A 15,572-nucleotide genomic window follows, 5' to 3' on the forward strand; every position below is an offset into this window, starting at 1 on the left:
TTGACATTCCTTATGCTGTTTCTTATTATTTTCAGTCAGTTCCTTCCATTTTTTTGAAGGATTTTCTTTTAGCTCTAATAGCTTCCTTCACCTCACTTTTTTTTAACCACGCCGGCTGTCGTTTGGTCTTCCGTCCTCCTTTTTTTAATACGCGGAATATATTTGGCCTGGGCTTCCAGGATGGTGTTTTTGAACAGCATCCACGCCTGATGTAAATTTTTGACCCTCGCAGTCGCTCCTCTAAGTTTTTTTTTTTTTTTAAATCACAGTTTTTGTCATTTTATCATAGTCTCCTTTTTTTAAAGTTAAAACTCTAATGTATTTGATTTCCTATGTATACTTCAAAGCTAATATCAAATCCGATCATATTATGATCACAGTTATCAAGGGGCTCCAGCACCATTACCTCCCGCACCAGATCATGTGCTCCACTAAGGACTAGGTCTAGAATTTTTCCTTCTCTCGTTGGCTCATGTATCAGCTGCTCCATAAAGCAGTCCTTGATTTAATCAAGGAATTTTATCTCCCTAGCATGCCATGATGTTACATTTACTCAGTTTATGTCGGGGTAATTGAAATCACCCATTATTATTGTGTTGCCCAGTTTGTTTGCGTCCCTAATTTTCTTTAACATTTGTGCATCCGTCTGTTCATCCTGGCAAGGCGGACGGTAGTACACTCCTATCATTATCATTTTCCCCTTTACACATGGAATTTCAATCCATAGTGATTCCAAGAAGTGTTTTGTTTCCTGCAGAATTTTCAATCTATTTGATTCAAGGCTCTCGTTAATATACAATGCTACCCCTCCACCAATTAGATCCACCCTATCACTACAATATAATTTGTACCCCGGTATGATAGTGTCCCACTGGTTATCCTCCTTCCACCAGGTCTCGGAGATGCTTATTATATCTAATTTTTCATTTAGTGCAATATATTCTAACTTTCCCATCTTATTTTTTGGGCTCCTGGCATTCGCATATAGACATTTCAAACTGTGTTTGTTGCTCCTATTTACATCATTCTTAGTACTTGACAGTATTAATTTGCAATCTTTTGTCTGAGTTTTATTTAGGGACACCTGATTTACTACGGTCTCTTTTGCAACCTCACTATCAGGATACCCTATCTTCCCTGTTTTGGGGACAGAAAATCTGTGGGCGCCATTTGTAACATGATTTCTGATACGTCAAGGCACATTCAGGTATCTGGGTTCTGTTCAGTAGCCCCTGTTCTGTTTTTAATGCAATCTATGCTATACCTAAGAAATAGGCAACAAAATTACTTAGGAAAGCTTCATCTTCAGCAAGGAATAAAAGAAAACCTTTGTTGGTATGAACAACTTCATAGCAGCCTTGTAAATCATCACATTTTGGGAACAGAATCTGACATGTTGATATTGTATTTATCACTGATATGTATTTAAGGGCCCTTTTACCACAGCATAGTAAAAGGGCCCTTAAATACATATCAGTGATAAATACCCGCAGTGGGTAAAGGGGTGTCTCCTAAAAAAAAATGGCTGTGTAGTAAGTGAAACACTTACCGTGCAGCCGTTTTGGGGGCGACCGAGCCCTTATCGCTACCCATTGAGATGGCGGTAAGGGCTCCTGCACTAACCCGGCAATAACCGGGCAGTGATTACTGCCATTTAAGTTCTGGTGATAGAAAAATAGATCACATTTTTATAGCACCGGAAATGGCACACGCTAGGTGTGGGAACTCCTGTGGTAGCCTGGAGATAGTTCCGGATTGGCGTGCGGTAAGCCCTAATGAAGGGCTCAATATTACAAAGACTGGCAGCAATGTACACTTGCAGCCAGGGGCACTGGTGTTTCATTCCTTGCAGCAGCAAAATAAATTTCATCAGACTTAGGCTCATTGCATAACTCTTGCTTCACCAATATAAAGACTAGCTGAGACCCTTCTAGACTAAAAATCTCCATTGTACTTTGCTCCTAGTGTCCGACGTGATAAGAGTTAATCTGTATTTTTGGCTGACTCTTAATATACCCAAGGTCTCACCCTGCTGCAATGATTAGAGGCTGTGACATAAAAGCTTTAAAAACATTTACATTAAAATTCAGAAAAAAAAGAGCTCAGATTAAAACCTTCCATAAAAGCTGATAGGTTATAATTTTTACACAAAACTGTAAAATATGGTTGCCATGTTAGTCCACTTGAATGCACAAAAGTAAAGGCTAACAAACATAATATTAAGTAATAAGGTAACGTATTATTTTCCTCTTAGCCTGTATATCCAGTGGTGTGCTGGAGCCGGCTCGCACCGGCTCGCAAGAGCCGTTTGTAAAATTTTCTGGCATCTTGCGAGCCGGTTGTTGGTCCGTGCGAGCCGACTCGCCTCTGCTCCCCGATAGTAGCCCTGCTGGTTTCCTTTCTGCACTGCCGCCGCCGCCCTGCCTTTAAAAAAATGTTATTTCCCTCGAGGCAGCCAGCGTTGAAGCAAAGGCAGCAGGGCTCAGCTTGGTTCCTGCCTTCGTTCCGTTCCTTCGCATCATGGCTCCGCCCTTGCGCAAACAGGAAATACGTCAGGCAAGGGCGGAGCCATGATGCGAAGGAATGGAACGAAGGCAGGAACCGAGTTGAGCCCTGCTGCCTTCGCTTCAACGCTGGCTGCCTCGATTACTAGGTAAGTTCAGGATTGGTGGAAACATACTTAGCTGGATCAAGGGTTTCATAGCCACAAGAACATATCAAGTAAAATCAAACTCAAATATATCACCATGGAAAGCAGACTGCAGAGTACCACAAGGATCACCGCTATCACCGATCCTCTTTAACCTAATGATGACCCCACTAGCCAAGTCCTTATCCAACCAAGGCCTTAACCCTTTCATTTATGCAGAGGATGCCGCAATATTTATTCCTGACAGATCACCAACGAAATCAAGATCAGCTTGAACATCATGGACTCTTGGGCAAAAGCATTTCAACTAAATCTAAACAAAGAAAAAGCACACTGTCTCATCCTCTCATCACTACACAGCGTGGATAACACCACAATTATCAACACCCCAGATTACACCCTCCCTATCTCAGACAGCCTGAAAATCCTCGGCGTTACAATGGACTGCAACTTGACACTAGAGAGCCAAGTGATATCCACAAGAAAGAAAATGTTTCACTCAGTATGGAAACTCAAATGCGTGAAACAATTCTTCCCGAGGGGAACATTTCGCAACCTGATACAATCAATGGTACTAAGCCATGTAGACTACTGCAATGGGATTTATGCGGGATGCAAAGAACAAACCTTAAAGAAACCGCTCAAAACACGGCAGCTAGGCTTATCTTCGGAAAAACATGATTTGAAAGTGCAAAACTCTTTCACAAAAAACTACACTGGCTTCCAATCAACACATCGCTTTCAAAATCTGCACTCTGGTTCTCAAAATTATTTGCTGTGAAGCTCCGGGATACATGACAGACTTGATCGACCTACCAACTAGAAACACATCCAAATCAACACAATGTACCTAAATCTGCACTACCCAAGCTGCAAAGGACTCAAATACAAATCAACTTGCGTGTCCAGTTTTTCCTACATAAGCACAGAACTGTTTAACGCATTACCAAAAGCCTTAAACTACGAAGGACCACCTAAACGTCCAGAAAACACTAAAAACTAACCTGTTTAAAGAGGCATACCCTACCGATCCAACATAAATGCTTGATCTCTGCAACACGACAAAACTAAAGAACGTAATGGACATAACACAACTCTTCCATTGTACGATTCCCTAGTGTGGCTGTGCCACATGAACTTTATCTTACCACAACATTAGTTTGTATTTGTTTACACCGGAGTCTGTAACGCCTCTCCAGTACTATGTAAGCCACATTGAGCCTACAAATAGGTGGGAAAATGTGGGATTTAAATGTAAGCTCTTTGAGCAGGGACTGTCTATGTCAATTGTTCAGCGCTGCGTGCGTCTGGTAGCGCTATATAAATGTGGTTTTTTTTTTTTTTTGTTACATTTGTACCCCGTGCTTTCCCACTCATGGCAGGCTCAATGCGGCTTACATGGGGCACTGTAGGGTTAAGTGACTTGCCCAGAGTCACATGGAATCGAACTCAGTTCCTCAGAAGTCTGGTAGCGCTATATAAATGTTAATAGTAGTAGTAACTAATAAATAAAGCTACTTTGAAGTCTGCATACTAAGGTCCTGATTGACTGAGGCATCTCCCCCCCTCCCCCCAACACATCTGTCTACAGTTAAAAAAAAAAATCTTAGTAGAAAAAAAGACCCAAATGATGTTAAATGTTTCCAGTAAACACTAGATTCCTCTAGAAGGGAAGGTACCATAACTTGGAAATTTTCATTAGCTATTTCCCCAAACACCTATATTTACTTATAAAGAACACCAGAGACGTGTGCAGATCATTCACTACTCTCAGCCTCAAAATAGGAAATGCGTATTTTTCTTATTCATTATTGAATACGCAGTAGAAAAATAAAATGTATGCTTCTTTCATAATTTTAGAGTGGAGGAGTAGCCTAATGATTAGTGCGGTGGGCTGAGAACCTGTGGAACTGGATTTGATTCCCACTGCAGCTCCTTGTGACTCTGGGCAAATCTCTTAAGCCTCCATTGTCCCAGGTGCAAAAACTTACCCCCACCCCCTTTTACATAACTGTATTAGTGACTGCCACGCAGTAGTGCCGACGTGGGCCATTCACTTTGAATGGGCTGTGTCGGCATTACCGCACCAACAGCTGCTAGCGTGGCTTTGTAAAAGGGGGAGGGGGTTAGATTGACAGCCCACTAGGAACAGAGAAAATTAACTGCATATAATATAAACCACTTTGATTGTACCATAGAAAGGTGGTATATCAAATACCAATACCACAGATGTCTCTTTGTTAAAACAATTAACAGGCCAGAACAGAGTTTGACAAGTAGTTTCTGCTTGGTTAGTTTCAGAATCCTCTGAAAAGCAACAACACCAAAACCCTATGTATAGTAAAGAATTTTTTCCTGTTTTGTGTCTATGGGATACATATTCATACATCTGGCCCCAAGCCGTCTAAAGGAAATAAGCAATAGAAGGAAAAGAAATTGGTATCACCAAATTGAACTTTGCAAAACAACTGAATTAACATTGTTTCTTGTATTCCACTAATACCAGAAACCGTTCTAAGCGGATCATAAATCGAATCAGTTCTTGTATACTGCTAATACCCTTTTCCAGGGTTCAGTGCAGTTTGCATTCTAGGTGAGACAAAACCCAATAATATTAGTGTGAGGTATGAGAACAATTAGAGACTGTTGGTGTAATGCATGAGACCAACAACAGTATAGGAAAGGATAATGGATAATATACTAGGAGGTAGAAGTCAATATGAAGAGATCTGGAAAGTTATCTAGGAATCACAATAAGTTCCAACATTAAAAAATTACAATAAAAAACTCAGTAGCTTAAATTTAAGTTTTCTATTATGCAGACCATGTTTACGGAATAAAAAGGTTTTACATATCTCTTTAAAATCGATAATGTTTTCCACATTTTGGCTGCCTGAAAAGCAAAGGCGGAAGTAAATAATTTTAAAAAAATTTTCCCCTTTGAAGTTGAAATGGAGAATATAGAATTGTTGTGTAAGGAACGCCTTTGACCGTAAGAAAAATGGAAAAGATCATGCATATACAAAACTGCATTACCATAAATAACCCAAAATAAAATGTAAATTTTTTAAATATAATCTGAGCCTCCAATGGAAGCCAATAAAACATAGAAAACCTATAAATGGTTTTATTCAGTACACTTATCAGATTGTAAAATGGATAACATCGCTGTGTTACACCATCTGAATGACTGAAAATAAAATTAACAAACAAAAAAAAAACACACCAACAGATGAGAGAGTGGTGGCAGCAGCAAAAACAGACACTCTCATTGCTCTGCAAACAATTTTTAAATGCAGGGCTGGAGGGAGAAGGGGGCTGGAGCTAGGAGCTGAAAGAAGGGGAGCCAGGTGGGAGAAGAGGGTTGGGGAGAGCTCAAAAGGGGAAGCCAAGTAGGAGAAGGTTGAAGCTGGAGGTGGGAGAAGGGGTCTGGAGCTGGGGACTGAAAAGGAGGAGCCAGGTGGGAGAAAGGGGCTGGGGCTGAAAAGAGAGCCAGGTGGGAAGTGTACCATAGAAAGGTTAAGTCCCATTACCCATACCAAAAAATGGGGTTGGGGTCCTGAAAAGGGGCAGCCAGGTGGGTGAATGGGGCTGGATCTTGAAAATGGACCTGATTTAAGGGCTAGGAGAAAGTGGTTGGGTATATAGAAAAAGGGGGCTGATGCTGGGAGATGGTAGGGTGACAGACTATGACAGAAATAGGCAGATGCAAGAAGGGGCTGATGCTAGGTCTTGGGTAGGGAGAAAGGTGGGGGGGATTCAGCTATCGGTCTGTAGTTGTGGATGCAGGTGGGAGATGGGAGCTAATGCTAAGCATGAGTGAAGGGAACTGGGATCTTACAAGGGGCAGATGGATATAAGGGTTTGGTGGCTGATACAGGGGGTGGAAGAAGGAAGAGGAGGACAGAAACTGTGTTTGGGAGGGGAGAAGCAAAGAAAAGTAAAGTTGGAGGGGCAGAGGGGGTGAGTACTGGAGTTAAGGTGGAGAAAAGATAAGGTAAAATATTGGAGAAGGAGGTAGGTGGATGGATGGATGCTAGAGAAAGGGAGAAGCATGGGAGAACAGGCAGAAACAAAGGATGATGGGGGAAAAAGAGAGGATGAGGGGCAAAGGAATGGAAGAGATCTTTGAAGGAGGTAAGAGAGAGTGAAATAGGGAAGGGAAAAGGGGAGCCCGAATAACAGAATAAGAAACAAAGGGACTGGAGCTGGCATTGGTAGGGATAAGAGGAAGAGAGAAGCTGGGGAGGTAATGAATACAGAATGTAGAAATAGGAGACTAGGAAGTGGGTGACAGACAGACAGGAAATAGGAGACTGTGGGAAGAATACAACACGGGTGAGAATGAAAATTAGGGAGTAAGTGCAGGAAGTAAAAAGCTGGTAAGTAGGTGAAAGATGGAGACTAAGGATTGGGAGGAGGGGAGAAGGAATAAAATATAGCTTTATTCATCTATAAATGCTTACTCTCTCCTCAATCTGTGGCCGACTACTTCCGTGACAAGGTCCAGAAGATCAACCTCGAATTCACCACCAAACCTTCTCCTCCTCTTCATCCTATAACCCACTCTCTCAACCAACCAACCCAGGCCTCCTTCTCCTCTTTTCCTGATATCACCGAAGAGGAAACCGACCATCTCCTCTCCTCCTCGAAATCCACCACCTGTTCCTCAGACCCCATCCCCACCAACCTACTTAGCACCATCGCTCCTACTATCACCCCCACCATCTGTCGTATCCTCAACCTCTCTCTCTCCACTGCAACTGTCCCGGACACCTTCAAGCATGCTGTGGTCACATCACCCCTCAAAAAACCATCTCTTGACCCTACCTGTCCCTCCAACTACCACCCCATTTCCCTCCTACCCTTCCTCTCCAAGATACTTGAACGCCGTTCACAGCCGCTGCATTGATTTTTCTCTCCTCTCATGCCATCCTCGACCCGCATCAATCCGGCTTTCGCCCCCTACACTCGACAGAAATGGCACTATCTAAAGTCTGCAATGACCTGTTCCTCACCAAATCCAAAGGTCACTACTCCATTCTCATCCTCCTCGACCTATCCGCTGCTTTTGACACTGTCAGTCTCAACCTACTTCTTGACACACTGTCCTCCTTTGGGTTCCAGGGCCCTGTCCTCTCCTGGTTCTCCTCTTATCTCTCCCATCGTACCTTCAGAGTACACTCTCATGGTTCGTCCTCCTCCCCTATCCCGCTCTCTGTTGGAGTTCCTCAGGGGTCTGTCCTTGGGCCCCTCCTTTTTTCAATCTACACCTCTTCCTTAGGCTCCCTGATCTCATCTCATGGTTTCCACTATCATCTTTATGCTGACGACACCCAGCTGCATCTCTCCACACCAGGCATCACTGCGGAAATCCAGGCCAAAGTATCGGCCTGCTTATCCGACATTGCCGCCTGGATGTCCAGCCGCCACCTGAAACTTAACATGGCCAAGACTGAACTTATTGTTTTCCCACCCAAACCCACTTCTCCTCTCCCTTCACTCTTTATCTCAGTTGATAACATCCTCATCCTCCCCGTCTCATCTGCCCGCAACCTCGGAGTCATCTTCGACTCCTCCCTCTCCTTCTCTGCGCATATCCAGCAGATAGCCAAGACCTGTCGCTACTTCCTCTACAACATTAGCAAAATTCGTCCCTTCCTCTCTGAGCACACCACCCGTACTCTCATCCACTCTCTCATTACCTCTCGCCTTGACTACTGCAACCTACTCCTCACCGGCCTCCCACTTAGCCACCTATCCCCCCTTCAGTCCATCCAGAACTCTGCCGCACGTCTTATCTTCCGCCTTGACCCCTCTCCTCAAGTCACTTCACTGGTTTCCGATCAGATACCGCATACAGTTCAAGCTTCTCCTACTAACCTACAAATGCACTCGATCTGCAGCCCCTCCTTACCTCGCTACCCTTCTCCACCACCGCCAACTCTAGGCTTCGCCCTTTCTGCCTCGCCTCACCCCACCCCATGCTTGGAACAAACTCCCTGAGTACATACGCCAGGCCCCCTCTCTACCCATCTTCAAATCATTGCGCAAAGCCCACCTCTTCAATGTCGCCTTCGGCACCTAATCACAACACCTCTACTCAGGAAATCGAGACTACCCCAACTTGACATTTCATCCTTTAGATTGTAAGCTCTTCTGAGCAGGGACTGTCCTTAGTTGTTGTTTTGTACAGCGCTGCGTAACCCTAGTAGCGCTCTAGAAATGTTAAGTAGTAGTAGTAGATTTAAAAAAAAGGCAGTTGAGAGATTGTAAGCTCTGTCGAGCAGGGACTGTCTCTTCATGTTCAAGTTTACAGCGCTGCGTACGCCTAGTAGCGCTTTAGAAATTAGTAGTAGTAGTAGAAATGTAAAAAAAACAATGAAACAGAAGGGTCAGAGTTAGATGTAAAGGGAGAAGGAAGACTAGCAGTAAAAAACAGAAATTAGAAGTTAGATCCTGGAAAAGGAGAAAACCAACAAGAAGATGTAGTAAGAGAGAGACCAGGACCAATCCAAGTGGAAAAACAAAAAGGTCAGATCACCTTCTACCTCCTTCACCCTTGAAGAATTGTAAGGCACATTGAGCCTGCAAAGAGGTGGGATAAATGTGGGATACAAATGCAATAAATAAAAAAAGTACAAAAAAATTTGATTTTTATTATTTAAAAAAAAATGAGATGTCAGATTTGAAAATGTGGATATCTTGTATTTTGTTCTTACAGGAAGAACATCTTCCTTTTTTATCAGCATTTTGCTCTTCACAGGCTAACTTCTTGGGTTTTCAGTTTCCTTTTTTCTCTATGTATTTGTGTCTAATCTATAGTCTCTTTTTTACTAGGTGACTCTGTGTTTTCCTTTTGTAACCACAGAGGAGGATTATTTTAATATATAAATTCTTTGTAGACTTGTTCTCTTTTGCTAACTGGAGGTGTACTGGTGTTTCATAATTTTGCAGTTTTTACTTTAGAGGTCAGGTTAGTGCTGTTTGAGAGTGTATTTACAATGGTTTGATACTTCTCAGTGTCTGGTAGTAGAGGGGGAGCATAGGTGCCCAGCATAAGAGACTTGGGGAAGGCCTCCTCAGTTCAAACTGTGATTTTCCTCGGCTGCTGCCTTCCCCTCTTTCCACCTAATTCCCCAGCTGGTATGCAGCAGTTTTTGTTCCTTTCCTCCAGCTGCCATCTTTGCCAGGCTCATGGTGATAATTATACAGCAAAGCTGTGTGGGACTGCGGATCTCTGCATGCTGTAGCTGCTTCCTCAGTGCCAGCCCCGCCTCCTTCGAAAGAGGAAGTTATAGCGCAGCTGTAGTGTGCAGAGAGCCGTGGTCCTTGCGCGGCTTTGCTGTATAATTACCACCGCGGGTTGGCAGCTATGGTAACAGGAGGAAGGGAACAAAAACGCCTGCATGCCAGCTGGGGCACTTAAGGAGCAGGAGCAGTGCCCGGGGTGGTCACATACACACACTGGGAAGGGCCCGTGCTTGCTAGGTGGGGGTACACACTCAAAAGGGCAATTCTAGGTGGAGGTACAGAGAAAGATAGGCAGGGGCAATGCTATGTGGGCAGTAGAGACAAGCAGGGTACTGCTGAATGGTGTGGGGGAGGGTGAGATGATGGATGGAGAGGGTGAGACATGATGGATGGGGAGAGACAGAGGCAGTAGTGCATGCAAGGAGAAGAGAGAGGGACAGGCAATGCTACATGGGGAGAGAAAAAATGGGGCAATGCTGGATGGAGATGAGAGAGAGACAGGCAATATTGCATGAGAAAGAGAGAGAACGGGTCAATACTAAATGGTGCAGAGGAAAGAGAGACAGACGGGGAAGTGCCATGCCAGGGACAGAGGTGGGTGGGAAGAAGACAAGAGAGGAGCTTCTGGATTGCAGATGGTAGCAAGAGAGAGAAGCTGGATGGCTTGGGGGGGGGGGGGTGTGAAGGTAGAGGGGAGAGGAAAGAGTTAGTGAAAGACTGGGGAATAAGAAAAAGGAGAATAGGAGGGCCAGGGTGCTGGAAAGAGATGGAAAGCTGTAGGTAGATGCAATAACAAGAGGTAGATGCTGGATAATATGGTTGAATAAATGATACCTAAATGGAAGAAAGCTGAAAGGAACAGATCAGTGTTGGAGCTGGATGTAGTGCAGGAGGTGAAGAAAACAGATGGAGTGAAAAAATAAATGGACAGGAGACCTATGGAAACAGAAAGCAGTAATCAGACACCTGGGTCAACATAATTAGAAAAATTAAATGGCCAGACAACAAAAGTAGAAAGAGAATTTTCCCCTGTGTTTACTAAGTTGTGTGTTAATGTCGATGCAACCCATTCAAAGTGAATGGTCTGTGTCGTCATTTGTGCACTGCAGCCACTAGCACGGCTTAGTAAATATGTGGTAACCGTGTTAGCCCACTTTAAAGGCTGATAAATAAGAAAAAAATGGAAAATAAGATGATACCTTTTTATTGGACTAAATACATTTTTGACTAGTTTTCTTTTGGAGGCCGAAGCCTCCTTTTCCAGGTTGGGACAGTATACTGCTGTTATGGTATTCTGTCCTGACCTAAGAAAAGAGATTTTGGCCTTTGAAAGCTAGTCAAAAATTGTGTGGTTTGAATAAATAAGGTATCACCTTGTTTTCCATTTGTGTTTTATTTGTTTTTGAAATTTACATCTGCTAGCTTTATATTTTGCAGGTGGGGGGCATGCATCACTGCTTCTCTTTCCCTGGTTGTTGCATTAAATGCAGAGTCAAGCTCTTTGGGGGTTCAATTTAATTTTTGTGTACATATTTCTATTTTTAGTTTGTGATTACTTATTCTGTACTTGGTGACAATCTGTGTTCTGCATGTGTGAAAGAGACAGCGGTCTCTGTTGGATTGATCCTATACAGATATTCAATACTATACTAATCAGGCTTGTTTAGTTTTCCAATAGGTGAATTGAAGTTCTAATGCCCACTGCCTATTCCTAAGTTGGCCCTTATTGTGTGATTTCTGGGAGTTAGTGCTGTTATGGTATGGTAGAATTGCCTTTTATGCTTTGAGTGACTTTTGTAGGCTTTTTTTTTATTATTTCACAATATGCCTGGTACTGGATTTTGGATTCAGATTTAGCTTGCACTTTTTTCAGTGTGAGAATTCAAGTACAGTAGGTATTTTCCTATCCCTGAAGGACATATGTTTATATGTTTGTACCTGAAGCAATGGAATGTTAAGTGACTTGTGGCAGTGGGATTTGAACTTTGGCTTCCCTGGTTCTTGGACTGCTGCTCGAAGCATTAGGCACAGTTAATACAGATAAAACATATATAGAGGAATATTTTCAAAGCACTTAAGTTACATAGTAACTGATGGAACTTTGTAAATCTAAGTGCTTTGAAAATGAGCCCCTTGGTAACTCAACGATAAACTAAAGACCAGAAGATCTGAAGCCTAGTGGCCATTTGGTAACCTTCCAAAATAATTGATAAATTGTTTTTGTGGATGCCTTAACCACAGGGTTTCTGTTACAGTGCTGCTGAACACCTCTGTTCACATGGCCAACTGGAAGATGGTGGACTGCAGGGCTAGGGCTGACTGGGAACCAAGTGTTAAAATGCTTACATATATTTCCAGAATACTGCAAATATTATTCCATTATGAGGCTCATTTTCAAAGTACATAGACTTACAAAGTTACATATTATGTTTACTATGGAACTTTATAAATCCATGTGCTTTGAAAATGAGCACCTTAAAATATTATGTTGCTTTTGTGCATTATTTAGATTTTTTGAAATATAATTCCTGGAGTGTATTCCAGTTTGCATATTACAATGAGGGAGACCTGCTGGTGCAGCTGCACCAGAGCCACACAGTGAGGGATTCCTTCCTTGCTGTGTTTAAAAGTACCCCAGTCTCTTTCCTGCAAATTTTAGGTTTTGCCCCCACCCCAAGAATTTTAATTTGCTCTGTTCTGCCTAGCCTTGTCCAGTTTAGCCTCTCCAAACAACTTCTGACAACCTATGGAAATAACTTTTTCTACTTTCACTTTATATCTATCACCGTATCGCGTCTGTTTCACCTCTCAGAATGTGCATATTGATGTTTTTGAGAGAACAAGCCTCTATTCTCCACTCAAATCCAGTACCAGTCCAAATTTAACTCCTGGGTCAGATTTAGCAAAAACAAGTTTCTCTGGTGCACTTTTGCGCTAGTTTTGCTGCAGTGCTAAATTTCATCAGCCTTAGGGGGTTGGTGTCTGCTGCCCCAATATTTTGCTGTGACCGACATTTCCTTCTGCTATCCTTACAATCCTAGATGAATACGAAGCACTTTGACACCTGCCTCATTGCAATCTAAGTACTGTACAGCTTTCACAACATGTTATCTGCTCACTTCCTTCCTCCCAACTTGTATCTTAGCTGTAATTTACCTCCTCCCACCCTATTCCTCTATTAAAAAACAAACAAAAAAAAAAAGATTGTAACCTAGGTCTCTTTTGTCATTTCCTCTTCTACCCCATATACATAGTTTTTATTCTATTGTAAACCATTTAGATACTTTTGTAATATGTGGTATATTGAATAAATATGAAATGTATTTGTTTTTTATTTACTTATAAAAAAAAAAAACAGCAAGCCAAGAGGTTTCCAATAGATCGCGGGATCTAATGAGGCAGGTAACAGCAAAATTGGGTCAAACTACAATCAGGCTCAAGAGCTAACGATTCTTAAGACCTGCATGCTGCAGCCATTTTAGAATTACACATGAACTTTCTCTTACAAAAAGTGATGTTGTGGATTTGTTCATACTGGAATTGGCGATCGCCTTTACGGTACTATGTAAGCCACATTGAGCCTGCAAATAGGTGGGAAAATGTGGGGATACAAATGTAACAAATAGTCCTATTAAAACATAAGAGGGTTCCAACATTAAAACATATATAAAAGAAATACATACCAATATCAGAAAACAGGTGCTGCAGCATATCCATCTCTTTTCTCCTGCCCAGCACTGATACCATGGCCCTGTCATTCCTAATCCAGTCCTTGGGGCACACCTAGTCCCTTTGGGTTATCAGGACTGGGTTAGAAATGGCTGCATAGCCTGTGGGCTAGGGATTTTCCATTAGGTGAAGTAGGCTTGCACCTAGGAATGGTGAGGTTTAAAACTGGGTAAGTAAGCTTGCTGTAAAGTTTGTAAGCACATCAATGATTATATTAAATGGGGTATCTGTGATATGTTTGGTGGGCTTGTTCTTTGACATCACATCAGAGTGATCATCCCCTCCATTGTTATGAAGACTCATCATTTAGAGGCCCTTTTACTAAACCTTGATAAGTGCGGGAAAAATAAGACCTACCGCAAGATGCATTAAAATGTTTTGTGGTAGTTTGCCTCAATGCATGGTAATTGCATGTTTGTTTGTTTTTTGGGGGGGGGGGGGGGGGTGGCATGGATGGGGAATGGGCATGGAAGCATTATCCAGCTAGCATGTATGGGACCTGAAAAAAATTCCTTTTTATACTGCTATGGTTAAGCACAGATTTTGCTAAGGGTCACTTGTAGTAAAATGCATCACACAGTCGAGATGTAAGTTCCTGCATTAATGCTATGAGTTCTCTGAGTGCGAAGTGCTTCCCTTCTCCCCTTATAACCCACCAGAAGATCTTTTTGGAAATACCACATAGGCGCAGTCCATATGAATAATTCTGAGCTTAGGTTGGCATTTGCTTTTTGAAGGCTTTGAATAGAAGCATTGCTTTCCAACACTTTTTTTATTTTTTTTTATTTTAAAAATGTTTGGTTTGGATTTGTAAATATGTGTTCTCCCTTCCCTTCTGTTTTTAAGTGAATAAGAAAATGAACCTGAAAGATGAAATTGAACAGATTTTGCAAGAGAGGATTATGGTTTTGGATGGCGGGATGGGGACCATGATCCAGCAACATACACTGATGGAAGAAGATTTTCGAGGGCAAGAATTTAAGGACCATGCTAAGCTTTTGAAAGGAAATAATGATATTCTGAGCATAACACGGCCTGATATTATTTACCAAATTCATAAGGTATTTCAGCTTTTGTTTAGTTTTATTGAGCTTTGATTGCATTTAGTATTATACTAGTAAAACAATCCCATTCTCACACAAATGAAACGGGCGCTAGCAACCTATCCTCAGAGTTCCAGCTTGGCCCCCTCCCTCTGTCTCCTTGGAGTTCCAGGCCCTCCTTCGAGTTCCAGACCCCCGCGCCTCCCTCTCTCTCTCTCTCCCTTTCCAGTGGCAGCCCAACCTGCATTGCCCGCCCTCTTCTTCTAGTCCTCTGCCTGCCCCTTGCCTTCCTGCGTGCCGCCCAGTTCTTACCTCAGGGTCCGGCGGCAGCAGTGAAAGGCGAGCAGGCACGGTGCTTCAACCTGCCTTCCCTTCTCTCTCAGCTCTGTCTCTGGCCCTGCCCTTCCGGAAACAGGAAATGAGGGCGGGACCAGAGGCAGAGCTGAGACAGAGGGGAAGGCAGGCTGAAGCGCTGTGCCTGCTTGCCTTTCACTGCTGCTGCCAGACCCCGAGGTAAGAACTTTTAAATTCTGAGCGGCACGCAGGAAGGCGAGGGGCAGGCGGAGGACTGGGAGAAGAGGGCGGGCAAAGCAGGTCAGGCTAGCATTCAGAGGAGAGGGAGGGAGGGGGCCTGGAACTCGGAGGATGGGGGGGAGGGAGGGGGCGATTCTATCCTCACCTCCAACGTTCTGTGGCTGGCTGGTGCTGGCTTCCCTTCTCTCTCACTGATCCGCCCTCTGACATCGTCATGTTTAGACGCAAGGGCAGACCAATGGGAATTGTGTTATGAACCCAGGCATCTAGATGTAGAACGTAGGAGGTGCAAATTATTATATAGGATATTTTCTATTCAGTGGTGTAGCCACGGGGGGGAGGGGGGGGGCTGCTCCCTCCCC

At 43.2% G+C, this 15,572-nt stretch overlaps 1 protein-coding gene across 1 annotated transcript in view; it reads left to right on the forward strand.

Annotated features, from left to right (window-relative positions):
* MTR (5-methyltetrahydrofolate-homocysteine methyltransferase) overlaps positions 1–15,572 on the forward strand; it is a 345,546-nt gene that overhangs the window by 5,067 nt on the left and 324,907 nt on the right. The window contains 1 exon segment of the mRNA XM_030196515.1: positions 14,480–14,694. Within this exon segment, the coding sequence (XP_030052375.1) occupies positions 14,480–14,694 (215 nt within the window).

Source organism: Microcaecilia unicolor, chromosome 3 (genome assembly GCF_901765095.1).
Source record: "Microcaecilia unicolor chromosome 3, aMicUni1.1, whole genome shotgun sequence".
Lineage (NCBI taxonomy): Eukaryota > Metazoa > Chordata > Amphibia > Gymnophiona > Siphonopidae > Microcaecilia > Microcaecilia unicolor.